The 27,784-nt window shown below is 50.2% G+C and overlaps 2 protein-coding genes across 5 annotated transcripts in view; one reads left to right on the plus strand and one right to left on the minus strand.

Annotated features, from left to right (window-relative positions):
• The first annotated feature begins 11,491 nt into the window (after window positions 1–11,491).
• ZNF835 (zinc finger protein 835) lies at window positions 11,492–27,598 on the plus strand. Of its 4 annotated transcripts, none has more exons than XM_045440254.1 (6): window positions 11,864–12,555; window positions 12,772–12,862; window positions 15,267–17,478; window positions 20,506–20,612; window positions 20,981–21,118; window positions 27,292–27,598. In XM_045440254.1, exons 1-3 carry the CDS (start codon window positions 12,548–12,550, stop codon window positions 16,968–16,970), a joined length of 1,803 nt encoding a protein of 600 aa, XP_045296210.1. In that variant the 5' UTR covers window positions 11,864–12,547; the 3' UTR covers window positions 16,971–17,478; window positions 20,506–20,612; window positions 20,981–21,118; window positions 27,292–27,598. The 4 variants fall into 4 exon arrangements, with proteins under 4 accessions (XP_045296212.1, XP_045296211.1, XP_045296210.1 ...); XM_045440253.1 differs by having other exon boundaries at window positions 21,076–21,118; XM_045440255.1 differs by lacking the exons at window positions 11,864–12,555; window positions 20,506–20,612; window positions 20,981–21,118; window positions 27,292–27,598 and adding an exon at window positions 11,495–11,854 and having other exon boundaries at window positions 15,267–17,316.
• SMIM17 (small integral membrane protein 17) overlaps window positions 22,432–27,784 on the minus strand; it is a 41,999-nt gene continuing 36,646 nt past the window's right edge. Inside the window, exon 6 of the mRNA XM_045440401.1 lies at window positions 22,432–24,192. Coding sequence (XP_045296357.1) covers window positions 24,082–24,192 — 111 coding nt within the window. The 3' untranslated portion in view covers window positions 22,432–24,081. The remainder of the gene's footprint in view (window positions 24,193–27,784) is intronic.

Genomic DNA, 27,784 nt, shown 5'->3' on the forward strand with positions numbered 1-27,784 from the left:
AGTCTCTGGAGGTTCCCGGGCACCACCTGGGAATCCATGCTTGTTAGCAAAGGTGGGACTGGGATGTTGGAAGACAAACTTTCTGGGTCTCCCAGAGCCCTGAGAGGAAGTTTGGTGTGAGGAGATCCCTCCCTCCCTGCAGGATCTGCACTGCTGAGTGTGGGTAGGTGACTGCAGATGGAGGCTGACCGTCTGGGTGTGTGGAGGTTGTTCCACACGGACCGGCTCTGGGGCCTTCCTGAGAGTCACACTCTCCGTGTGTGAGGTGGTTGGAGGAATCCCAGTGGTCATGGCCCAGGAAGGGCTCACAGGGGTGGAGCAAGAAGGCCACAGTGATGATGAGCTTGGTGCCCACAGCTGGACCCTGATGTTCTCCTGTGGGACGTTGCAATTTCACGGCATGTGGACCTCAGCCAAGGCTGTTCTGTGATCACGAAGCAGCCTCTCTGGCCTGTAGGGTGACCAACTCATCCCAGCTTCCCCTAGACTGTCCCGATTTTAGGACTGAACATCTGGTGTCCCAGAAACTCCCTAGTGCTGGGCAGCCCAGGACGGCTGGTCAGCTTGCTTGTGACCTTGAGACACATGACTTTGAGACAGCACATTGTTATCCTTTGGGCTTCAGTCTGTCCAAAGACAATGAGGGAATTGGAGTCTATCACCGATTTTCAAGACCCCTTTCTTTGGAAAGCAGGTGTTTTGCTGGTGTGTTGAACACCAAGAAACAAAGGCAAAACTTTCCAGAAAAAATTTGCATGACCTCGCTTGCAGGTGGAATCTGAAACAGTCGAGGAGGTGGAGGCAGAGGTACACAGAAGTAACTCCGATAAATAAAGCAATGAGAGAGGAGGCTGGGGGAACCTCAGCAGAAAATATTGGGGAAGAAATTGAAACTATCACGTCAGAAAGGGGTGCTGAATGGCTATTCCATAATATGAAAAAACCCACAAGTTTGTTAACAGTCAGGAAAATGCAAAAGAAAAATTAAGAGAAACGAAGGCCTGACCCTCGTAGACAGCGAGCATCAACATGGGGCTTGCAGCCAAGTTTGGAATAGTTCTGCAATGTTCTTTCACTATCGCTGGGAATGCAAAGTGGTCGCCTGTAGCAGGGACTTTGGCAGGCCCTACGACGAAGCACTTCCACCCCTACATGTGTGTTTAATGGTAACGCGTGGACGCGAGCGCTGTGACATGCACGAGAAGGTCGACAATAGCGTCAATTCAGAAACCATACAAGTGTCCTTAAGGATGAGTATGTGAAAAATTCGCCCCAGAGAAGCAGTAAAGGTGACCCAAGTGACAGCTACAGTTACAAAATGACAGATGTGATGAACGAGATAGCCAAAAGACTGTGCACAGGCGACCACCCTGAGAGCAGGTGGCTGGGCCGTGGGCTCCGGTGTGCACGCAAATTTTCTGCCAGTTGTTCATTACCTCCGGGCACGGGCTGGCCCTGGGAGGGACAGTCCCCAGGTGAAAAAGCATCAAAAATGCAGAAAATTAAGACTATACTGGGAACAGACATAGTCACAAAACCCCTCTATCCTGGTCGGTCTGGATGTGGGCGGTCACCGTCACCAACACCACTTCCCCCAGGGTTCCAGGTGATTTAAGTATCCACGTAGATGAATAAAAAAGCCACACACACCCTCTCCCAGCCTCACATCTCTGACTGTCCCATCCCCAGGCCGCGTGATCCCTATTCCCTGCTAAAAGTTGCAACACGGGGCGCCTGGGTGGCGCAGTCGGTTAAGCGTCCGACTTCAGCCAGGTCACGATCTCGCGGTCCGTGAGTTCGAGCCCCGCGTCGGGCTCTGGGCTGATGGCTCAGAGCCTGGAGCCTGTTTCCGATTCTGTGTCTCCCTCTCTCTCTCTGTCCCTCCCCCGTTCATGCTCTGTCTCTCTCTGTCCCAAAAATAAATAAACGTTGAAAAAAAAATTAAAAAAAAAAATTAAAAAAAAAAGTTGCAACACAAACAATATTTTATTGTTCGTTTGTTTGTTTTAACAAAAAATCCCTTATCGCTGTTATTTTTGTTCTTTGGACTTTCACATTCCCAGAGACAACCCTGGTGCCAGTGGAAGACCAAATAGTGGTTCTTGCCACCACACCCCAAGGAGCTCCCATTCCAACGGTAGGAGAAGCCATAAACAAGTGTGGGAATAAAGGAAGCATCAGCATCATGTAAGGCAGGAGGGGTGCGTCGTGGGTCTCTGGGGATGGGGGGGGTGGCTTCCCTGAGGAGGTGACCTCTGAGCTGAGCCCTCAATGGAGGCAGGGTGGAGCTGCACAAAGACCTGGGCCAGGAGGGATAGAAGGAACAGCAGGTACAAAGATCCTGGGGTCGGTTCTCTGGAGGGGCGACCAGAGGCCAGGGTGGCTGCAGCCTAGTGACCAAGGGGGAGATAAAATCAGTAGGTCTTGAGGATCTCAGCAGGGCCAAGCAGGCCATAGAAAAATGGGGGGCTTCATTCTGAGGGAGGAGGGAAGCCCCTAGGGGGCTTTAATTGGGAGAGTGCCTTAAGTGATTCACTCGTCAGTGTTTCTTCAGCAGAGACTGTAATGGGACTGGAGGGGACAAGAGGGAGGGGAGGGGCAGGAGGCAAGGCAGGAGGGTCTGTGGCTGTCCAGATGAGGGGCGACAGCAGCTGGAGGGGGTGACGGCGAAGGTGGAAATCCCACCCACGGACACTGGCAGTTCCTCAGGAATATAAAGTTCATCACGGATATAAAGACAGCTGGGTCTGTGGGGTCTCAGCAACAGTGGCCACCCTGAGAATCAGTGAGCGGGGACCCCGTGGGGATGTCTGCCAGAGACCTCACCCCATACCCTCCACCTCTGACCTCCAGTGAAGAGTTAGGGATCCCCGACATGAGCTCCAGGAAATCGCTGCGTGGCTTCCTTTTCTCAAATCCCAAATTCCATTTTCTGATGCCAACAGGCTCCCCACTGCAGGTCCCCATGACAATCAGGCACCCCCCCCCCACCCCGCCCTGGTGACACTGCGTCCTCATTTTCTGCAGAACAAAACTGCAGGCTTGGGAACCAGACTGGTGGCAGAGGGAGGAGGTGACTGTGTGTGGGGGGTAGGGAATGAGGGAGGGTTTGGGACGCCAGAGATGGCCCGCATCCTGACTATGGATGTGGTGGCTTTGAGTCTGGGAACGCGTTAACATTCGCAGGACTGGACGAGACACAGCCAATGTTTCTACAGAGCATCAGACAGACACTGAATATTGCTGTAGGAAACTTAATGACAAGAGCAAATCAATGGTCCTTTGGATATTTTAAATGTGAGGGATGCACAGAAATACATCTGTCCGATAGCACATGAACTGCCCACTCCTGTGGTTCACAGTCTCAACACTGGGTCTCTCTACATCCCTTCCCGGATGTCACACCTCTGTGAGCTGGGTCACCCGTGGCGGCTGTTAAAAACTTCCAGTCACGGGGCGCCTGGGTGGCGCAGTTGGTTAAGCGTCCGACTTCAGCCAGGTCACGATCTCGCGGTCCGTGAGTTCGAGCCCCGCGTCAGGCTCTGGGCTGATGGCTCAGAGCCTGGAGCCTGTTTCCGATTCTGTGTCTCCCTCTCTCTCTGCCCCTCCCCCGTTCATGCTCTGTCTCTCTCTGTCCCAAAAATAAATAAACGTTGGAAAAAAAAAAAAAAAAACTTCCAGTCAGCACCACGTGAAAGACAGCATGGAACAAGGAACAACAGTGCAATATTGTTCTGATACCCCAGGTTGGAGAAGTTGTACAGTGCGCAACCTGCACACACATGCCATTATTAAGTAATTGTCATTGTTTAAGATGGAAGGAAAATCACCCTAAGGACAGGGATGCCTCCAATACCTTGAGTCTTCTTGAGTCTTGACCTTGTCAAGGTCTTCCAGTGACCTTGTCCTGTAAACTACCTCAGCCTCTCGTTCTGAGCTCCCCTCCCTACGACGTGATCCCAACTCCTCATGCACAGCCTAGGGCCCTATCCCTCCCTATCCACCCTTGCTTCCAAACAGCTCCCTGCCTTCTCTGTGCTCTTGTTCACGCGGCTGAAGGTGGCTGTGCAGACCCCTTCCTCGCCGCTGTGGGTTGAATGGTGTCCATCCCCCGAAAGAGAGATGATGAAATCCTAACTCCCAGCCCCTGTGAAGGTGACCTTCTTTAGAAGTAGGGTCTTTGCAGATTATCAAATTAAGTCAAGAGCGTTGGAGTGACCTTCAAGCACTAATGATGCCCTTAAAAAGGGGGAAATTTGGATGCAGACAGCACACAGGGAGAAGCTCATATGCAGATGAAGTGGGGGTCCCGGGGGGGGGGCACCTATAAGCCAAGAAAAGCCCAAGATGGCCAGCAACCCCCAGAAGCTACGGGTGACCCCGCCCTCGGACTGCCGCCCTCCCTGATGAACTGTGCAGCCTTCTTGCCATCCTCGCTCTGGACCCGTGATCATGTTTCACTACTCCCTGGAAAGAAGCGACCAGAAGGTGATAGACGCAAGCACCCGGCGAGGATTCCACCCGCGTGCAGCCCCCTGCCTGCCCACCGCTCAGAGCTGTCCACACAACCCCCTCTCCTCCTATACCGAATTCCCACCCCTTCTCCCCAGCCCTCGGACCCAGCGCTGGAAACCCTGTACCGGCTCCCTCCACGGCATCACTCGCCCCAGCAAACAACGTGCCTCACAGCTTTGTGTTTAGGTTCTAGGTTGAATTTGCCTCCCACCCCCAGATCCCTAGGCTGCAGACCTCACCCCCGGCACCTCCCAATGGGACCTTATTTGGAAGCAGGGTCACTGCAGGTGTCATCAGTTAAGATGAGGTCACCCTGGAGGAGGGCGGGCCCCTAATCCTACGTGACTGGTGTCCTTACAAAAGGGGGAAATCTGGAGGCAGACACACACACAGGGAGAAGCACCAGATCTCCCACCCAGCAACGGCAGAGGAAGCTCAGCCCTGGCGACACCGTAGTCTGGGACTCTGGCCTCCCAAACTGTGGTGATGGGGTTCTTGAACAAACGGCCAAGAAAGAATTCTTGAGATGTCTTTGGTGCAAAAAGGTGATTTTATTAAAGCGCACGGACAGGCCCCGTGGGCAGGAAGAGCTGCCCTGGGGTTCTGACAGGTGACTGATTATATACTATGAAGGTGGTGGGGGTTAGGGATAGTGTCAGTCTCTAAGGAATTTGGAAGCAAGGCTTTCGGGACCTTGAGGGGCTAGCTGCTGTTAAGACAAGGTTGCTTTGAGTCTTTAATGAAACAAAAGCATTAAGGAAGTAAGGCAGTCGTGAGTTCCTCGAGGAAAGTCACCCTGCGTGTTTCAGGTGTCTATCAGAGGGCTGTGAGCTGGAAGGAAATTTAATTTATGCTACATTTCTCTGCCCCCCTGAACAACTTTGACCCTTAGATCTTTAAGATGTTGAAGGCAGGGGCGCCTGGGTGGCGCAGTCGGTTGAGCGTCCGACTTCAGCTCAGGTCACGATCTCACGGTCCGTGAGTTCGAGCCCCGCGTCGGGCTCTGTGCTGACGGCCCAGAGCCTGGAGCCTGCTTCCGATTCTGTGTCTCCCTCTCTCTCTGCCCCTCCCCCGTTCATGCTCTGTCTCTCTCTGTCTCAAAAATAAATAAACATTAAAAAAAAATTTAAATTAAAAAAAAAAAAAGATGTTGAAGGCAGAGGTCTCATGTTCTGTAGCTTTTTCCTGCTGAGTAGGGGCGTAAAGATGTCCCTACCCATGGGTCAGTTGAGAATTTAAGAGAAGTTAGGAAAGGCGAAGGCAGCTGCATCTAGAGTTGATAACACGTGGGAGTTTTCCCGAACAGAAAGGGTCATCTGTCGGCTGGAAGCTGTGGCAGTGAGGGAGTATCGTCACCAGGTGGACGGACACACAAAACGTAATTAAACAAGCAAAAAGAAGCCCAAATCGGAGTCCTTTGATAGTTGATAAAAATCTTTCTTTAGTCCAGGGATTTAAGGAACTATTAAAGGAAAGAGAGGGATAGGGTTAAGTGCCAGTTTGAGTATTTGGAAGTTAGAAACTCAGAAATGGCTTTGTGGTAATCTGGAATGTGTACACAGCATTCTGCGTCTGTGAGAGCACGAATTCCACTCTGTTCAGCACTTAACACATCTAGTGCCATTTTATTTTATACAACTGTTTAATGCATTTGGGTTATTTGTGTTTAATAACACAGTGTTATTTTGAGAGTCATTTAAGGCTTTGATTGCATAATAGGTGGTGTTAACCATCATACAGACTCTGTTTCGTTTAGTAAATAATCCGAGGCATTTTTATAGAAAGAAGACAAATGTAGGTTAATGATTAGAGCAAAATTATAAAAAAAAAAATTGTTTATTTATTTTTGAGGAAGACAGAGAAAGAGAGACAGACTGTGAGTGGGGGAGGGGCAGAGAGAGAGAGAGAGAGAGAGAGACAGACAGACAGAATCTGAAGCAGGCTCCAGGCTCTGAGCTGTCAGCACAGAGCCCCACGCGGGGCTCGAACTCATGAACCGTGAGATCATGACCTGAGCCAAAGTTGGGCATTCAACTGACTGAGCCACCCAGGAGCCCCTAGGGCAAAATTATAAGCCAAGTGTCTGAGTCTTGAGCTCAGCCAGTGAGAAGACTTCTAGATGTCAGGCTTGAAGCATTCTCAGATGGAGTGGGGACCGGCAGTGGGAATTAGATGGGTTTTTCTGGTTTGTAACTCAAATGTCTGTGGTGATCCTTTTGAACGGCCCTTTAGAGCAACAGGCACAAAGACTGTCTCTACAGGAGTTTTATGACGTTTACCTCCAGTTGTCTAGTTTGGGCAAACAACAAATATTTCTGGTTAAATATCAGAACTAAAACTGAACATCCAGGGGCGCCTGGGTGGCTTGGTCGGTTAAGCGTCCAACTTCAGCTCAGGTCATTATCTCACGGGCCGTGAGTTCGAGCCCCGCGTCGGGCTCTGTGCTGACAGCTCAGAGCCTGGAGCCTGTTTCTGATTCTGTGTCTCCCTCTCTCTCTGCCCCTCCCCTGTTCATGCTCTGTCTCTCTCTGTCTCAAAAATAAATAAACATAAAAAAAAATTAAAAAAAAATTTGCTACCCTGGAACTTTTTATAGGGAATCTAGATTAAACGTTTAGTAGCCTCTCCAGGCCAGAAGCCAAGCCAAGTACTTACCATCAGACATGCCTGCAATATCTATAGATATGGGGGAATGCCTCTTCACGAGGTCCCCAGGATATCCTGAGGTCCCTGCACCTGCCAGGAAAGAACATTCTTTACTCACCTGGTAAGACTGCTGGGAACTCTATAAGCAAGGTATCCGGGCAACATTTCCAATGGGCTTTATGGCTGCATGTTTCATAAAGCCAACCTTAGTTCCTCAGAGCTGTGAGGTCATATCTGAGTCTATGCATGGCTCTCAAGTAGGACATTTGAGTCAAAACTTTGATAAATTATCCAGTATTTCTAATGGTGTCCTGTTACCAAAGGAGCAGATTCTTGCTGGATGCATGCAAACAAGTGTAACTGCCATGAAAGAAAGAATACTGAGTTTTTGAATTTCAGAGAGTTCAAATGGAGAGAAAAGTTAAATGATTCTGTGTGTTCACCAGTGAATACTCTATCACATTTCTGTATGCCATAGATGTCTTGAAACAAAGTTTCCTTAATCTGGGAGAGCAAGCATTAGAGACCCAACAATATTTCCAACAAGAGTCACAAAACTATAATCTTCCTCCGTTTATTTAGCCCCATGTTACTAATTCTTGTTCAGTTTGAACGCAGCTTTTTGGTTCTGGAGATTTTTACACATTTGTTTTATGATCTTGAAGATGTCAAATGCCTGTCCTAAAAGTCATTTTTGTAAATCTCTTTAAAGATGAAACATGTTTTGTGAGAGCATCAGAACAGTAACTATAAGTGACAAAAGGCTCAAAAATGGACATGGTGACAGTCTGATAGGAGAGTTCATTATGATGCAATTCGCAAGGAAATTCGGTCATTTCTGTGACACATGACACTTTGAGAATCAGAATATCAAGTGAGGACCTTATACCAAACACATGAAAACGTTAGGAATTTTATATACATACCCTCTTCCCCACCAGACCCAGAGCGGCGAGGGGGCAGGAACATATCACGCCCCTCTTCACTCTAACAAAACTGCCCTCCGGAAAACACGTCTGTTTCAGTGTATTCCTTACCTCCAGGAGCCTGTGGGGAAGGAATTTTCCTAGGGAAAGGGACCTAAAAACTGCATTTCCTGGGCGGATAGGATAGGACCGCAACCCGGCTAGAGCGACTTCTTGGCTTTCCCCACGCTCCACCTGGCTGTCCCCGCCCCCCCCCCCCCCAATCTTGTCCCGTATTGTTTTAGGGAAAGGCTTTGTTTGAGCAGATTTGATCCTTCTGTGAGGAAACAGTGCCCCCAAGTGATCAGTCTTCGGTCTCTGCACACCACTATCCTAACCCACTTTCCCTGGAGGCCCCTGCAAATGCTGGGTTTCACGTGTGGGCCTGGCCGGCCTCCGGCCCCTGTGATTGAATCACATGCTAATTCAGGTGTTTCTGTCCAGGTGTCCTGTCCTTATGGCTGACACCTGCAATCCGCCCCCTATGTGTGTGCCTGCCTGTGAGGTCAAACTCCCCCCCCCCCCTCCAGGAAGGACACGAGTCATATTGCATTAGGACCCACCCTAATGACCTCATTTTTACTTAATTACCTCTGTAATGACCCTGTCTCCAAATAAGTTCTTCTGAGATATTAAGGGTTTGGACTCCCACACAACTTTCTTTTCTTGGGAGTGCGGGGCACAATTCAGCCCCAAACAGGTAAATATAGCTTTCTAAAGAAAACGGCTTTAAAAAATATGTAGGGGCACCTGGGTGGCTCAGTCGGTTAAGCCTCCGACTTCGGCCCAGGTCATGATCTCATGGTCTGTGGGTTCGAGCCCCGCATCAGGCTCTGCGCTGACAGCTCAGAGCCTGGAGCCTGCTTCGGATTCTGTGTCTCCCTCTCTCTCTCCCTCTCCCCCGCTCATGCTCTCTGTCTCTCAAAAATAAACATTAAAAAATTATTAAAAAAAAAAAAAAAGAACATAGCATCGACTTCTGCTACGGCCAAGATGCAGTAACAGGGAGCAGATTTTCTCTCTCTAAAACAACCATAAAAGGGGCAAAAACTTAGTTTTTAAGCCATTGGAGCTCAGAACACGAAGGATGGTGATTCCTGGCACGTGGGAAGAGAATAAGGTAAGTCCTACGATTGCCCCAATTTACTGTCTTAGGAGAGTTTCCAGGTCATGGTCCAGGGCGACGAATCCTGGCAGAGCCCTGTAAACACCCTGAGTTAAAGAGATTGAGCTGGGGGCGCCTGGGGGGCTCAGTCGGTTAAGCATCCGACTCTTGGTTTCATCTCAGGGTGTGATCTCATGGTTCACGAGTTCGAGTCCCGTGTTGGGCTCTACACTGCCGGTGTGAAGCCTGCTTGGGATTCTCTCTCTCTCTGCCTCTCTCTCTCTCTCTCAACATAAATAAGCTAAACAGAGAGAGAGAGAGAGAGAGAGAGAGAGATGGAACTGAGTTTCCAGGAAGACCAATGTGGCCAGAGTTTATGGGAAAGAGCACTCGATAGGCCGCGCAGAGAAAGAAGTTGGAAAACCCCCAGAGGGTGCCACTTGAGCATTTACTGGAACAATGAACTGCGACGAGGGCAAGAACCACCAAAAGGATTAGAATGAGTGGTGCCCAGCACTCACACTGGGCAGGGACACATGTTATCATAAATGCAGACTCCTCCAGCTTTGAAAGAAGAAAAAACACAACAGTGACTCCCAACTGCTCTCAGGAAATGTTCTTAGTATGGCCCACAAGAAACTGAATCCCTACATCTTCAGCCTCATCTCTTGGCCCTGCCTCTGTCTCAGTCAGCTATGCCACTAAACTACTGTGTAACAAATAGCCCCCCATTCAGTGGCTTGCTCCTGGATTACTCCTATTGAAGCCCTGAACCACCATATAAGAATTTCTACTATTCTGTGTCCACCATGCTGTGAGAAGGCCAAGCTAGCCACAGGGGGTGTCTGGTCAGCCCCAAAAGACACCACATGGAGAAAAACCCAGGCCCCAGATGGATGGCCCCAAATGACTCATCCCCAGCAACTGTTCGAGCCACCTCTGGTCCCATTGTGGAGCAGAGATGAAGCCCTCCCTGCTGTGCCCTGCCTACTTTCTATACCACAAAATAATGAAATGAGCCTAATAAAATATTGTTCCTCATGATATACATCAGTAGAAAGGTTCTTTTGTATTTGAATAATTCCTGCTTGTTTCTACCCCCACCCCCACCCCCGCAGAGGGGATTAAAAAAAATCTTTTTAGTGATTAAGAGAATATGCTGGGGGCGCCTGGGTGGCGCAGTCGGTTAAGCGTCCGACTTCAGCCAGGTCACGATCTCGCGGTCCGTGAGTTCGAGCCCCGCGTCGGGCTCTGGGCTGATGGCTCGGAGCCTGGAGCCTGTTTCCGATTCTGTGTCTCCCTCTCTCTCTGCCCCTCCCCCGTTCATGCTCTGTCTCTCTCTGTCCCAAAAATAAATAAACGTTGAAAAAAAAATTAAAAAAAAAAAAAAGAGAATATGCTGCAGACTTATGAGCTCTCAACACGGTTTACAAAGAATATGTGAGAGGTATTTTTTTAAATATTCAAATATAAAACTAAACCAGAAAAAAAAAAGCCCACCCTTCATGACTCAAAACCACAATCCTTTATTCTCAAGCTCACAGGTCGGTGGATTAGGTGGGAAACCCTGCTCCGTGAGTCCCCCGCTTGAAAGGACCCTGGGCATGTTCTTACTACGGCAAGGCCAGAAGCTTGCAGAAGGATAAGGGAAAACACAAAATGCCTCTTGAAGTCTACATATAAAATGAAAATTTCAAGCGTGAAGAAAGAGTGTGTGATGGTGTAATAGCAGCCTTGGTGGGGGGGGGGGGGGTGTTGGTGTCCATGAAATAATGTAGTGTCTCACAATCAATGGCATGTCAATTTTGGTGAAATCCATTAGTGTTCCCACCCTACGTTCACCCATTTCTTTGCATTCCCAGGTCAGTAAGTTCTGAACGCTAACAAAGTTCCTACATAGGAAGCACTTCACAATCCTGGCTGGCCAGTGCGTGGCTGTACGCGCTCGCGGTTATCATCACTTGCACAGTCGGTAGGTTGTCGACTTCTTTGCTTTGTAGGGGAATTAGATCAAACTCCCGAGAGAAAGAATAGCTTTCCATGACTTCGTGGTGAGCTGTGGGTGGTCAGCGCCAGCTTCCGCCCTCGCTATGCTGTTCAGCCTGCGTTAAGTGACCTAACCTCTCTGATCCTCAGTTGGTTTTTGTTCCCCTAAGCCCGCGGACTGTGCCCCTCCCCTGAAGAGGCGGAGTCCCGCCCCCATATCTCTGGCTCCGCCCCCCATCCTGAGTCCCGGCCCCGTCGGGCGGAGCTCGGTCTGAGCACGGACCCCGCACCGACCCCTGATTATCGACCCCGCAGGCGTCCCCGGGACTGGTTCTTCCAGGACGCCGGCGCAGCGGCGCGGTGCCTTCTGGGAGTTGTAGTTCGCGGGAAGCGGCGCGCGGGATGTAGCTGTGCCGGTGCGCAAGCGCAGTCCGCTCGGGCCTGGGGCTCTGGCCCACCCGCGGAGGTCGTGGTCACTTGTGAGGCCTGCTCGTCCGCTCCACCGTGGGACCTGGGGTTTCTGGGGTCCGCCTCGGCCGGGTAGGGCCGGAGACTGAGGAGAACCTGACCCGAACCCACCGAGCTCGCCGGGAGCCTCCGAGGCCTTCGAAGGCGGTGCCGGGAGTCGAGGACACTGGTGCGTGGTTTGCGCGAGCGCGAGTGGGTGTGCGCGCGGGTGTCCGTGTCGCTCTGTCGCTGTGTGTTCGTGACTCCAGCGCTGTGTGTATGCGAATCCCGCCCCGCCTGTGCACTTGCCTTTGCACGTGTGTCACTCCTGAACTTTGTGCCAATGCAGGTGTGTGGCCTTGTGCGTGTCCCTGTGCATGTGAGTCCCGCCCCGCATGTCCCTGCGTTTGCCCGTGCGCGACTCCACAACTTTGTGCGCGTGCAGCTGTGCGTGACTCTCCGTGTGAGTCCGTCCCCTCATGCAACGTGTTTGTACCCTTGTGCCTAGGCAGGTGTGAGTCGTGCGTGTGAGTCCGGCCCTTGTGTGTTTGCATGTGGGTGACTACATCAGTTTGTGCCCTTGTGAGTACGTAACTGTGCGTGTGACTCTGCATGTGAGTACGTCCCCCATGTCACCGTGTGTTTGCACGTGACTGAGCCTGCCGGCTGTGCCTGTACAGGGGCCGCAGCACGCATAATTGACTGTGTGTCTGCATTTGGAGACCTGTGCCCATGGGTAACTTAGGCGCATGTGGAATGTGTTCTCCTAGGTGGGAAGTGTGTGATTCTACGTGTGTCTCGGTGTGCAGCTGAATGCAGCGTTTCGATGGGTGTGTCTGCCATCCCGGAGCTGGCCATTCTGTGTGCCTGAACGTGACTGTGCATGTGGAGGTCTGTGCAGGTGTCACGGGATGTGTTTAGGAGACACTGGGCAACCTTGGGGTCACTGCGTTTCTGCACATGGGGGAGACCCAGCACACATGACTTTGGGCACGTGTGATGCTCTGCCCACTTATGACATGCATTTATGACTGTGCACGTGTCTGCGGTGACACACGCCTCAGCCCCAGAATCTTCCTTCATGGTTCCCATTTCTTTCTCTCCCAGATGTGGTCTGGACCCACTGATGCATGGTGGCCAGAGCAGGGGCCACAACTTGAGTGACACACACAGGATCCGATGCTCTGAAGACCACAAGGTGGGTACCACGGCCCTGTGTGGAGGCCTGTCTGGGCCTGACAGCCGCCTGTGGAGACGGTTCTGGAACTGGGCCAGGCCTAGCCCGGCTCCCACCAGCCAAGTTCTCACCGCTGCATACAGACCCTGCTTCATGTGACCCTCACCACTGCCATCCGTAATCCCACCAGCCGGCTGCCTCAGTTGTTCTCCACCCCTCCCCCACTGCCCTGCCCCTCTGCTTTTCCTCTGTCGCCCCAGCCATGGTCCTGCTCAGGACCCTCGCCCCTGCTGCTCTCACAGCCCAGATCACTCACTCCTTCATTTCTGGATCTATTCTCTCTTCTCCACTGGCCTCGCCTCAGGGGATGAAGGTTCCAGGCAAATGGAACAGCCAGTCAGACTCAGCTCCTGAGTCACGAGCATGCCTGGAATGTTTGAGGAGCAGCGGGGAGGCCTATATTGGAGAGTATGAGCCTGGGGCAGGCAAGGGTGTCAGAGAGGATAAGCCCCGTAGTCAGGTGGCCCAGGCGTGGGCTCTAGCTTTGCCAGTTCTGGGAGCTTTACTGAGGAGCAGGTGAGCTAGTTCGTGGCAAGAGCTTAAAGGCGGCTGGGCGTCCGGCTCTGTGCTCAGCGGAGGCTGGTTGTTACGGCTGTAACAGTACTCCCGAGTCGGTGTCAGAGGGGCCAAGACCAGCACCTCTCAGACGTTCCCATGCCCACGAATCATGTGGGGCTCCCATAAAAAGCAGATTTTGAGTCGCTAGGCCTGCAGAGGGGCCTAAGCTCTGAGTCTGTCACCGGCAGTGCCGCTGGGCCCCAGGGCCAGGGTGTAGCAATGAACCTTTGCCACGTGTTCATAATCCCTAAAACGTAGATGGCTGTGTTTGCCTGTTTTTCAGCCTAAATAACATCCTACCTGATACAGCCTTTGCATCTTAACTGTTTGCCAACACTGCATTTGAGGTTCTGAGCCGTTGGGCAGCTGGCGGCCACTCATGTTCATGCTGTGTGATACTCCGCTGTATGAATATACCCGTTTGTTCCCTTGTTAATGGACAGTTGGACTGTTTTCTAGCATTTGGCTGTTACACACAATCTTGGACGGGCTTCCTGGTACACGTGTGCACGTTTCTCTTGCTTACGTTCCAGAAAACGTATTACTGGGGGACCGGGGACATGTGTCTCCAGCTTTCCTAGAAAATGCCAGTGGTGGGGCGCCTGGGTGGCGCAGTCGGTTAAGCGTCCGACTTCAGCCAGGTCACGATCTCGTGGTCCGTGAGTTCGAGCCCCGCGTCGGGCTCTGGGCTGATGGCTCAGAGCCTGGAGCCTGTTTCCGATTCTGTGTCTCCCTCTCTCTCTGCCCCTCCCCCGTTCATGCTCTGTCTCTCTCTGTCCCAAAAATAAATAAACGTTGAAAAATAAAAAATTAAAAAAAAAAAAAAAAAAAAGAAAATGCCAGTGGTTTTTCCAGTGCATGCTCCTACCGGCAGTATATTATGCATAGAGTTTGGGAGCTAGCTGTTCCTTTGTGTACAATTTTTCTCCAGAAAAGAAAAAACCCTCAGTTCAGAGACCCATGACAAAGTACTGCAGACTGGGTGTCTTCAACAGAAATTTATTTCCTCATAGTTCTGGAGGCTGGGAGTCTAGGATTAGGGCATCAGCCTGGCCTGGGTTCTGGTGAGAACCGTCTTCCTGGCTTGCAGATAATCTCCTCGTCACTCTGTCCCCACATGGTGGAGAGAGGGAGCTCTGGTCTCTTCCTCTTATGAGGACACCAATCCCATGGTGGAGGCGGGCATTTAACCTCATTACCTCCCAAAGGCCCAACCTCCAGACATTATCAAGTTAGGGCTCCGATCTATGAATTTGGAGGGGACATGATTTGGTCCAGAGCACCAAGTTGCAAGGCTATATTTAAGAGCTGTCAGGTTCATGTTTTTGCAAAGATCTTTTAAAATTGTTTGCAGGGGCGCCTGGGTGGCTCAGGGGGTTAAGCCTCGGACTCTTGATTTCAGTTCAGGTCATGATCTCACAGTTCGTGAGTTCAAGCCCCATGTCAGGCTCTGTGCTGACCATTTGGAGCCTGCTTGGGATTCTCTCTCTCTCTGCCCCTCCTGCTTGCGCTCTCTCTCAAAATAAATAAACTTAAAAAAAAAAATTTTTTTTTTTAATACAATTGCTTTCAGTTAAGTCTGTGATCTTCAGTCAGGGGACACTTGGAAATGTCCAGAGACATTTCTGGTGGTCACAACTTGGGGCAGTGCTACTGGCATCCAGTGGGTAGAGGCCAGGGATGCTGCTAAGTACCCTCCAGTGCATAGGACAGCCCCCCCAACAAACCATCAGCAGTGTGGAGGCTGAGACCCTGCACTAAGCCTTGTCCAACCCACCTGGTTGGTTTTTCTCCTCTTTTCCTTCAGATCCAGGGACAAAGGTGTGAAAACAAGGCAGTGGCTCAGAAAGCAGCAATGGAAGGACTCTCGACCGTGGCCACCCCCCAGGGCCCCGAGGTGGGGGAAACCCGGGAACAAGAGGGTCGGTTCAAGGACCGGCAGGAGAACCAGAAAAGCTGTTTGAAGCAAGAGGCCACGGCCCCCGGGGAAGAGCCCGCCAGGGACGGTGTGCAGGAGCGGGGCGAGCTCGGCGGGGTGCCGGGAACCGGCCCGAGTCCTCCCCTGCCCCGAGCCGGCGGCCGGCCCCGGAGGCGCGGCGCGCCCAGTAAGAACCCAAAGCAGAAGAGGGCGGGCTCCGGCGAGGAGGAGCGAGGAGGGGGCGGCCCCCGGAAGCCGTGGACGTGCGGGGACTGCGGCAAGGCCTTCAGCTACTGCTCGGCCTTCACCCTGCACCAGAGAACCCACACCGGCGAGAGGCCGTTCGCCTGCGCCGACTGCGGCAAGGCCTTCAGCCAGAGCGTCCACCTGACGCTCCACCGGCGCACGCACACGGGCGAGCGGCCGTACGCGTGCCCCGAGTGCGGCAAGGCCTTCAGCCAGGGCTCCTACCTGGCGTCGCACTGGCGCACGCACACAGGCGAGCGGCCGCACCGATGCGCCGACTGCGGCAAGGCCTTCGCGCGCCCCACGCACCTGGCGCAGCACCGGCGCGTGCACACGGGCGAGCGGCCGTACGCGTGCGGCCAGTGCGCCAAGGCCTTCCGCAACCGCTCGTCCCTGCTGGAGCACCAGCGCGTGCACACGGGCGAGAAGCCGTACGCGTGCGCGCGCTGCCAGAAGGCCTTCCGCTTCTCCTCGGCGCTCATCCGCCACCGGCGCACGCACACGGCCGAGCGGCCGTACGCCTGCGGCCAGTGCGCCAAGGCCTTCTCGCAGCTCGCGCACCTGGCGCAGCACCGGCGCGTGCACACGGGCGAGAAGCCGTACGCGTGCCCCGAGTGCGGCGCGCCCTTCAGCCAGAGCGCCTCGCTGGCCGAGCACCGGCGCATCCACACGGGTGAGAAGCCGTACGCGTGCGCGCAGTGCGGCAAGGCCTTCACGCAGGTGTCGCACCTGGCGCAGCACCGCCGCGTGCACACAGGTGAGCGGCCGTACGCGTGCGCCGACTGCGGCCGCGCCTTCGGCAACCGCTCGCACCTGGCACAGCACCGCCTCGTGCATACGGGCGCGCGGCCCTACCGGTGCCCGGAGTGCGGGGCGGCCTTCGGGCACGTGTCGTCCCTCATCGAGCACCAGAAGATCCACACGGGCGAGAAGCCCTACCGCTGCGGGGACTGCGGCAAGGCCTTCAGCCAGGGCTCGTCGCTGACGCTGCACCGGCGCACGCACACGGGCGAGCGGCCCTACGCGTGCCCCGAGTGCGGCAAGGCCTTCAGCAACCGCTCCTACCTGATCCAGCACCACATCGTGCACACGGGCGAGAAGCCCTACGAGTGCGGCGGCTGCGGCAAGGCCTTCAGCTTCTCCTCCGCGCTCATTCGGCACCAGCGGACGCACGCCGACGGGAGGCCCTGTCCGCGCGCCCGCTGCGGCCACCCCGCCACCCCGCTGCCGCACCTGACGGGGTCCCCGGGCTCCCCCCGGGAGGAGGAGCCAGGCGGCGGCAGCGACCCCAAACAGAGTGCCACAGACCGGCAGAAGGACGAGCTGATGCCTAACGGGGACCTCTGACCCCGCACCGCGCCCGGCACTGTTCCACCCCGCTTCCGACCGCTCGGCACCAAGGGGAGGCACCTTCTCCTCCCCGACTCTCTCCGTGAGTAGACCGAGGCTCAGGGAGGCCCGGGGACTTGCCCAAGGTCACACAGGGAGGAGGTCACAGGGCCGGGACTGGACTCCGCATCTGCCGGACTGCCCCTCCCCCCAACACACACATTCTGCCTCCTGGTTCGGAACTATAAATGCGACCCACGAAAGTGGACCCAAAGAAGTGTCTGTGCGTCTCTAGCTAGCCTTTGAATGGTCGAAGATTTGATGATCACGTAGGCATTTGTTCAATAAATTTAATTGGATAAAAGGTTCGGCTCCTTTCAAGTTGGCATATTGACTAAGGAAGCGGGGTCTGAAGAAGTGTGGATCCCTAGGACTGAAACAGTGGTTCCAAAATTAGAACGAGCCAGAGACATCCAGAGAAGGAAAAGTTCTAGAAGAGACTTGCCTCTCCCCTGACCTGCAAAGGGTGAGTTTCAGAGTGCACCCCAGCCTTTTTTAGGATGAGGAAACCCTTTCCCCTGCTCCAGCCTTGTGCCCCCCGCCCACCCACAATCAAAATCCTGACTTTAATGGTTGTGTCCGTTAGCTGTTGCTGTGTAACGAAACATGCAGACCTCAGTTGTCCATCTAATATATTTCCCATGGTGGGGGTTTCTGTTGGCCTGGACTAGGCCCAGTTGATCTTGGCTAGATTCAGTGGCGCATCTGTGGTCAGCTGAGGGTTGGATGGGGGTGGCTGTTCAGGACGGCTCAGCTGGGCCATCTCTGCTGCCTTCCTCAAGACTCTAAGGATGTGCACTCAGGGCAGTAGCAGGGATTTGGAGAGAGTGGGCACACAAGCACAGTTTCAAGCCCCTGATTATGTCAAGTTTGCATGTAGACCCACTAGCCAAAGCAAGAGTTATAGCCAAGCCCATGGGTAGTGTACGAAGGGCCTTTTCAACCATGTGGTTAGAAGTGTGAAATGTGAGAATGATTAACGCAGTCACCTATCACCGTGAAATAAGTTATAGTCCTACAGCATGGTCTTTACGAAATTTTATGGACAACATTTGTTTGGTCCACAGTTAACAAAGTGAAAAAAAATCTTATCCCTGTCCTCCTCCATCCCCCCTACCCACCAAGTTCCCCTCCCTAGAGGCAACCATTCTTGAGTTTCTTGGTATCTTTCCAACATAATCTGTGCATATATAGCAAATAATATGGGTATTTGCTTATATGTACAAACAGGCTATAAAGACATACAGTATACCTTTCTACACAGATAGTAGCATACAACCCACAGCTTCTGTCCTTTTATTTATTTTATATTTGGAAGCACCGGAGGTTATCATTTCACAAAGTTTGGGTGTAAGATTTCTTAGGTAGAGAACCACGTATGTTTGTTTTGATCTCACTCATTTGTTCAGGTCCAGGAAAAAAAAAAAATGACAAAAATATTTTTCAGTTACGAATGCCTTTTTTACAAGGTTGACCAACAAACGGTCCTGTGTCATGGAACAACATAACTGAACATAACATATCATAACAACATAACATAACCCCCCTCTGCATAAAAAGGAACCCCCTACATAAAGAATTTTTATGAGATTTTTTTCAATTATACAAAATGTACAATATATCCCCACATGCCCATCCACTTTGACTGCCTTAAAAAACAAAAAGAATTTTGGGGTGCCTGGGTGGCTCAGTCGGTTAAATGTCCAACTCTTGATTTTGGCTCAGGGCATGATCTCACAGTTCATGAGTTCGAGCCCCACATAGGGCTCTGTGATGACCGTGCAGAGCCTGCTTGGGATTCTCTCCCTCTGTTTCCCTTTCTGCTCCTCCCTCTCTCTCAAAACCAGAAAAGAAAAGAAACAATTTTAATAGAATAGGAATGCAATACCTAAAAGTGCTTTCATAACAAAATTTACCATATTTTATGATAGATATTTGTTTTTAAAATAGTTCATGAAAATGCCTATTTTTTTTTTCCTGGTCTATTTTAAGGTAAATTACCGACAGGATCTCACCGCTAAATACCTTAGGCTGCGTCTCTTAACAACAACAAAAGTACCTTCTATACAACCACAGTATCATTCACACCCAGTGAGACATTAATTTCTTGATATCATCCAGTGTCCGGTCCATATTCAGATTTCTTTGGGCCCTGAAAAAGTGATGTAAATTATCAGAAAATAACGCCAAGCCCTGAAAATACCTCAAACATAAATGATCTTTAATGCGTATAACTAAGGAGGAGAGAAATTAAAACAGCCACACGGACGTGTAAAGAAACATCTGTCTCCCTGCCCACCAGCTTCCTCAGCTCTTAGTCCTAGCAAGGAAGCTGGTGAGGGGCCTCGGAGGAGATGCGTGCCTTTCCTTTCGCCCTGGCGTTACCTGCACAGGCCTTGGCACGCAGTAGGTCCTCAGGGAATCTCATGTGAATAAATAAATGAGTGGCAAATCCCTGACCTGCCTTGCAGGGTCAAGACTTATGGTGTTTGTGCTTCCTCTGTGCTGCAGACATCACTCAGGCCCCAGCATAGAGTAGGTACTCATGAAGGACTGGGTGACTAGTTGTACATCCCAGCATCAGCCCTGGCATCATGCAGGGTCAGAGGCCACACATTCGGTGCCCCCCCCCCCCCGTCTCCCAGGCATTAGCCAGCTCAAGCACCAGCACACAGTGGGTTTTCGGGAGATCTAAATTAATAGGCCAGGTAAATTAATGAATAAGTAAACATCCTCAGCACCAGTCCTGGATCAGAGAACATGCATACTCGTTCCTTCCTATGACCCAAACTTTGCCTAGCCCAAGCCTTAGCACACAGTAGGTCCTTAAGAAGCTCCAGATAGCTGAGTAGTTATACATCGCAGCATCAAGCCAGGAGTTTTTCACGGTCAGGAGGGATGACACAGTCGGTTCATGGCTATGCCCAGACATCTCCTACCTCAGGCCTCAGCGCACAGTAGGTCCTCAGGAAATACTGAGTGACTGAATGAATGGTTGACCATGTCCAGCTGCAACCCTAGAGCCATTCAGGGTCTTGCATGGACTGCACGGTCTGGCTCCTCCTTCTGACCTTCGCCCAGCCCAGGCGCTAGGCACACAGTAGGCCCTCAGGCAGTGCTGCGAGAAGGGATGAATGTGAAATGGGAGCCCAGTTTACAGACATAAGCCTGAGTTCAGTCACCCCAAAGACCGAGGGAAACTGGTCCTCCGCAACGCCGAGGCTGCGGGTGCCCGGGCTCTGCGGGGGGCGGGGGGGAGGGTGCGGGCGAGGTGTGGGCGGGGTCGGCGTCCCGCCTTTGAGCCCTTCCGCCAAGACTCCAACGAGAGCCGGCTAGGTGCAGTGCGCAGGCGCCGGGCGTGACGCCGCGAGCTGGCCCCGCCCGCGGGCGGTGGGCTGGCTGTGCTGCCGGGGCCGACGCAGGAGGGTGGGTGCGGGCGCGACGAGAGTCGCAGCCGGGAGGACGGGAGCGTCCGCGGTCCCTCCTGCTGCAGTGAGAGTGGCGCGTGCGAGCGGTGCCCTGAGTCCACAGCCGTGGAGGAGCTGAGCCCCGGGAGGGGGAGCTGCCGAAAATACCTGTTCAGAGCTTTCGGAATTACTGGTAAGGCAGAGGGGAAAGGAATTGGCATTCGGGAACACGGCAGCGCAGCCAGCCAGCCAGCCAGCCAGCCCCAAGCCGCTCCCACGGCTCCCGCAAGCCACGGGCGTGCCAGTGTTTGCTTTACGGTTTAGATTTGCCATAGTTGCCAACTTCCCTGACATCCTCCGTCCCCCACTATGTTCCCCAGATACCGTATGCAGATGCTACCCTGGGGCCAGCGTGTCCTGTTCCAGGGGAGAACCCAGCAGCTTCAAGCGCATGGGGGAGGGGGTCGGAAGGGGCCGGGGTCCCACAGGCTGGCGTGCAGGGAATTCCTGAGAAATGCAGGCTGAACTCTGCAGCCCCCCTCCCCCACTCAACCTTCCCAGGACTCAGTTCCTCCAGGGAGACCCGGCAGAGGAGGTGGACAGAGCAGAACCTCAATTAACCATCAATTAACCATCAATTAACCTGTAATTGTCAGGTGGTGATACAGGCGCTGAAGACCAGGAGCATCACCTGCGGAGGTAAGTGTTATTTGGGGACGGTGGGGGAAGATGTGGGAGCCGAGCACTTCAGGTGAGGGAGCCACGTGAGCGTCTGGGGGAAGAGCATTACAGGCAGAGGTCCATTCCACAGTAAGTGCCAAGGTCCTGAGGCAGGCACGTGGCAGGCACGTGATGGGCTTGTTCAAACAGCAAAGGCCGCGCGCATGGAATGGAGGGTGCGAGCGCGAGCCCTTACTGCAGGGATGGACGGCCACTGTGAGGACTTTGGCTTTTACCTGCTGAAGTGGGTGGATTGTGAATGGTCTTAATTATGGTGTCATGGGATGTATCTGGCTGTCGAATGGAGAAGAGAGCATCAGGGGTGCGAGTCGATATTTCTGTCATCAATGAAATGCGGTTCCCGGCACGTGATAGAACCCAAATGAAGGGCCGTTGCTTTTATGGTTTATATTATCATCATGACTGTTTGCAATATCCCACAAATTTAAGGCACGTGGCACGGTCTGAGCGAATCTCAGCCCGCAGCCCCCACAGCAGCCCCCCCATTCGGGACATCTGGCACGGTCCCCACGGGCATGTCCTGGTTTCTACCTTTGTCCTGCTGCAGTCCATTATGCTCTGCCCACTCCTAGGACAGCTAGTTCCTGCCTCCAGCTGCTGTTCTCTCCCTTATTTCAAGATTCCAGTTCCTGTGGCAGGGAAGGGCTGGGAGGTGAGGGTGTGAGGAGAATCTATCTCGTGGCCCCCACTTTGCCACGTAGAACAGGGTGGTGGTGGCAGCCATCCTCCCAGCCGAGTGGAGACAAAGAAGGCCACCCCTGCAAGGGAGTGGAACTCTGAGGTCAGTGGAGAGGAAAGGTCCCAGTGATAATTTTTAGGCCCCGGGAACCAGCTATAAATTGAGCCAGTTTCCTCCCAGGCTTTGGTGTCACATGAATCAGTAAGTGATCATTAACAAACTTAAGCTCCTTTGAATCAGCTGCTGTTACTTGCAACTGATAAAGCGTAATGAATGTAACAGCTGAGGCTTGTGTCTGTTTGAAGGGACGACTGTTGCTTGGTTTTTGATGCAGTCAGCTGGAGGGAACTATGGGGAGGCAGAATCCCATACTTCTACCTGCCCAGATTTTTTTTGGCAAACCTGGAGAGGCCATTGGAAATCCTATCAAAACGACACAGAGGGTCTAAATACACACACGTGTGCGCACACACACACAAATTTAAAAAGAGCAGGATGGAAATACCAACCACTAATAGACAAAGTAAAATTTAAGCCTCGGGATTAAATTGGTTTAAAGACAATCATTTTATATTTCACAAAGGATTCAGAATCAGGTTTAAACTAATGTTTATTGCATGGCTACTATTGCCCGGCATTGTGCTTGGTGGTGTACGTATACCCTTTAATTGGCAAAGACATAACAGTGCTGTACCTCATATGCATCAGATTACATAGTGACTGAATACATAAAGCAAAGTTTATACAAAATATATTGACAAACGTAGTCATACTAACAGATTTTCACATAACCTTATTGGTTTTTGACAGATAAGGTGAGCCAAAATTAACACATGAACCTACACAATATCATTGATAAGACTGAATTCATTAACAGACATGTAGAGTTCTGAATTGTACAGACTGAAAATACATACTCATCTTAAATGTCCGTGAAACATGTACAAACACTGGACACGTTATAGGCCACAGTAAGAGCTTTTAAAAAGCTTTTGAAAGCATATATATTAGAGGCCACATTCTTTGTTCACAGTGCAGTAAATCAGTAAAACTATTTTTAAATAAACCTGATCAGAGTTTCAAAGCACTCTTTATAAACACTACGATATAACATTTAGACAACAACAAACAGGAACACAAATTATCAAATTAAAATGTGGCCAAGGCTATAATCAGAAGTATATTTATTATTAAGTATACTATTTTGGCAAATAATTTTGTAAAAAAAGATTATAAATGAATTATTCAACATAAAAACAGACAAGGTATAGAAATAAAAAATGAGCCCAGTACATATTAATGAAAAACAAATTACAAACTAGAGAAATATGGATATACATAAATTCTAATGCTGGTTCTTTGGAAAAGCAATAGTAAACTGGATAAAACTTTGACAAATCTAATGGGTAAACCACAAGCAGAAGTTGAAAGGAAGAGAGGAGATAGAACAAAATAAAGAGAAGATTTTCATTTAATTATAGAATGGTATTCATAATCTGAAAAGTTCAATGAAATGGAGAATTTCTAAGCATAAAAATCACTATAAATCATCAAAATTAATGAAATATAATAAACTGGTAACATGAGAAGAAACTGAGAAAGCCGCCCAAGAATTCAGCTGAAACTTCCTCTCCATACTTCCAGGCCCTGATTGCCTTACTGGTGAATTTCTTCAAAATGTCAAGGAAGTGATACTGAAGTTATAGAAACTATTCTAAAGCTTAGAAGACAATAAAGGTTATGTCCTTCAATGATGCAAGCCTAGCCATGTTACCAAAACTTGACAAAGATAGCACCAATCTTACATGTGAAGATAGAGTGAAGAATCCTACATAAAATATCAAGAAATAGATTCAGTATCGGAAAAGACCAGTGTACCACAACCCTAAGAATACAAAGAGGATTTGATATTAAGAAATCTACCAGATTTCATCAATCCTAAATTGCACATTTTTTCATCGTCTCTGAAGTCCCGATACATCTTCCAGCTGGTAGCATCTTACAATTAAGAAGCATGTTTTTTCTTTCTCAGTGGTATATAAAGCAATATGTGTTTTACAATCAGTGATGTCTTAAGTTCAATGAAATAATGTAAAACCTCATAACAAAAGGTTAAATACAAAAAATCATCTTGATGGATGTTTAAAAGGCATTTGCTAATATTCAATACTATTCCTGATTTTTAACTATTTCCTTAACAAGAAGCAGGCCATTTATTTCAAAACAATAGCCACCATTATAGTTAAATGTGAAACATCATAGGCATCCCTGTTAAAACCAGGAACAAAAACAGGACACACACTACCAAGACTATGGTCGTTTGTTGTGGAGCTTTTGACCACTCCACAAAGCCCTGAAACAGAAGAAAAAAAAAAGTATAAATATTAGAAATGGAGGGGCCACCATTGTTTCTTGCAGGAAAATGTGATTGCATGATTGGGAATGAAATGATATATCAACTGAAAAGCTGAATTCACAACTGTACAATGAAGTGACCAGATATAACATAAATATACAAAAATAAGTAATACACCTATGCTGTATCAGAGGAAAGATCAGAATACATGTGATGAAAAATTTCAAGATGATATATACAGTTTCACAGTGTTAAATATCATCTATACACCAGTGACCTCAACTGTGTGTGTGTGTATGACCCAACCTGTCTCCTAAATTCCTAACTTATAAATCTCACCATCTCCTTGCCATCTCCACTTGGATATCTTTTTTTTTTTTTAATATTTATTTATTTTGGGGAGAGTGCAAGCAGGGGAGAGTCAGAAAGAAGGGGACAGGATCCAAAGCGGGCTCTGTGCTGACAGCAGTGAGCCCACTGTGGGGCTTGAAGTCACAAACTGTGAGATCATGACCTGAGCCGAAATCAGATGCTCAACCGACTGAGCGACCCAGGTGCCCCTCCACTCAGATATCTAATGGACATCTTAAACTTTACATATCCCAAATACCCTAATATCCCTCCTCCAACTAAAAAAAAAATCTCATGCAGTTTTCCCCATATCTCTCCTTCTGGCCCCTCCAGGCCTCTAACTGTGGCCTTCTTGATGCTTCTTTCTTTGTCACCACACACATTCGAGCCATCAACAAATGCTGTTGGCTTTACCTTCAAAATACATCCAGAAGCTGACTGCTTCCACCCTGGTCACAGCCACCATCACTCTTATCTTGATGCTACCCCAACCCCCAATTTCTTCTCCATGGGGCAGCCAGAGTGCTCCTTCCAAAGCTGAAGTCACTCAGTGCATTACTCACTCTTCCCCAGCCACTCTTGTCTCCATGCCTTTGCACTTACGGTTTCTTCTTCCTGAAATGCTTTTTCCCCAAGTATCCGTGAGGCTTTCTCTGTCACATCTCCCATCACTCAGTTTTTGTCACTTCCTTAAAAAATGCTTCTCTCATCACTGTGTTCAGAACTGTACACCCCTATACCTTCCCACAGAAAACCACAGAACTACCCTTGCCCAGCTTTTCTTTTGCTCCACGCCCTATAAGGGCAAAGACTTTGGTTTGCTAATGACTGTAGCCCCAGTGCCTGAACAGTGCCGGACACAGAATATGAATTCTGTAAATATCTGTCAAATGAATACATGAATAGAAAGACCTACCATGATGAAGGATGGGAAGACAGAATGGTTAATGGTGACAATTCTTCTTCAAATTAGTGATGGGTTTAGTGCAACCACTATTAAAAATATCAGAGAAGTTTGGGGAATGGATATGACATAATGAGTTATCTAGAAAGCTAGGCAGTGGGGACATGAAAAAAAAACCTGAAAAAGAAGAGAAATAGCATATACTATGAAATGTTACAACATATTAGAAATCACTGATGGGGGGCGCCTGGGTGGCGCAGTCGGTTAAGCGTCCGACTTCAGCCAGGTCACGATCTCGCGGTCTGTGAGTTCGAGCCCCGCGTCGGGCTCTGGGCTGATGGCTCAGAGCCTGGAGCCTGTTTCCGATTCTGTGTCTCCCTCTCTCTCTGCCCCTCCCCCGTTCATGCTCTGTCTCTCTCTGTCCCAAAAATAAATAAACGTTGAAAAAAAAAAAAAAAAAAAAGTGCCCGAAACAGATGACTCTGCTCGGGTGCTATATTAAAAAAAAAAAAAAAAAAAAAAAAGGGGCGTCTGGGTGGCGCAGTCGGTTAAGCGTCCGACTTCAGCCAGGTCACGATCTCGCGGTCCGTGAGTTCGAGCCCCGCGTCGGGCTCTGGGCTGATGGCTCAGAGCCTGGAGCCTGTTTCCGATTCTGTGTCTCCCTCTCTCTCTGCCCCTCCCCCGTTCGTGCTCTGTCTCTCTCTGTCCCAAAAATAAATGTTGAAAAAAAAAAAAATTAAAAAAGAAATCACTGATGGAATTCACATCTCTAATCCTTGGAAAAGGACTAACTCTTCCTCTAGCCTGCTGTCTCCTGCTGGATGCCATCACATTTCAAAGCTCCCCTTTACATCCTGGAGGAAATAAACCACAGAAGCAGCTCCCAAGCCTGGCAGAGCATCAGAAAAACTTGGGTGACTTTTTCAAATAACTGGGCTCCACCCTTGGATTTTGTGATTCAGCAGATCTTGGATAGGCCCAGAGAATACGGGTTTTTATGAAGTTCCTCATAACCCATGCTATAGACTAGGAGGACAACTTGACAAAGACATATTATTCAGTGGCGGCGACGACAACCTGATCATTCATCAGTTGAGGAAACGGTCATGACAGAGCATACTACAGAATATTTGGCTGCTGTAAAAAGTAAATTTAAAAAAAACAGTGGCGCCTGGGTGGCTCAGTTAAGCATCCGACTTCAGCACAGGTCATGATTTCACGGCTCCTGAGTTCAAGCCCCGTGTCGGGCTGTGTGCTGACAGCTCAGAGCCTAGAGCCTGCTTCAGATTCTGTGTCTCCCTCTCTCTGTACCCCCCCCCCTCAAAAATAAATAAACATTAAAAAGTAAAATACAAAAGAACAAAGGACATCAATATGTATCCATATGGAAAGCTATTATATTATGAAAATACCAAATGGTGGGGTAAACATTTTGCTATAATCTTTTTTGGGTTTTAAGAAATGTGATTTCCTGTAGGATTCTATTTACATGAAGTTTAACCATAGGCAAAACTAATCTATATGAGGCAAAATCGGAAATGTGGTTGCCACAGGGTGGGGGACAGAGATCAGAAAAGAAGATGAGGGTATCTTCTAAGATAATGGCAGTGCTCATTGGGATGTTACATGGGCATATATATGTGTGCACACTCCCTCATCTGTGCATTTTGTTGGAAATACGACAGTTTTTTAAGCAGAGTACAAAGTTAAGAAAACGTAAGTACAGGTCATCTGAAGTGTAAAAATTTTACACAGACACACACACACACACACACACACACCATACTACTGCTAATAGACCCACCAGTGCCTCAGCTGGTTCTCTTTTGTTTCTCTTCCAGCTGCTGTGCATATGGGCTGCTAACTTTCTGGTTTATCGCTTAGGTTTATGATTGCCCCCTTCTTAGAAATGCCCTTTGCTAATGGGATCCACCTCCCTAGAGAATTACACAGGCGGTTACGCTCACCCCCAACAGTCGTGCGCCCACGGATAGAGTATAACAGACTCCCCACTGGCTCAGAGGAGAACAAGGACTGTTGATGCTCCAGAGCTCCTTGTGGGACCAGGCCCAGGCTGGACCCCCAATCAAACCCAGCTTCCCCCCGAGAGCACACTCCCTCAATAAATCCCTTGCACAAAAATCCCAATTCAGTCTCAGCTTTTTTTTTTTTAATATATTTTAATTTTTTTTTTTTTAATTTTTTTTTTCAATGTTTATTTATTTTTGGGACAGAGAGAGACAGAGCATGAACAGGGGAGGGGCAGAGAGAGAGGGAGACACAGAATCGGAAACAGGCTCCAGGCTCTGAGCCATCAGCCCAGAGCCTGACGCG

Source organism: Leopardus geoffroyi, chromosome E2 (genome assembly GCF_018350155.1).
Source record: "Leopardus geoffroyi isolate Oge1 chromosome E2, O.geoffroyi_Oge1_pat1.0, whole genome shotgun sequence".
Lineage (NCBI taxonomy): Eukaryota > Metazoa > Chordata > Mammalia > Carnivora > Felidae > Leopardus > Leopardus geoffroyi.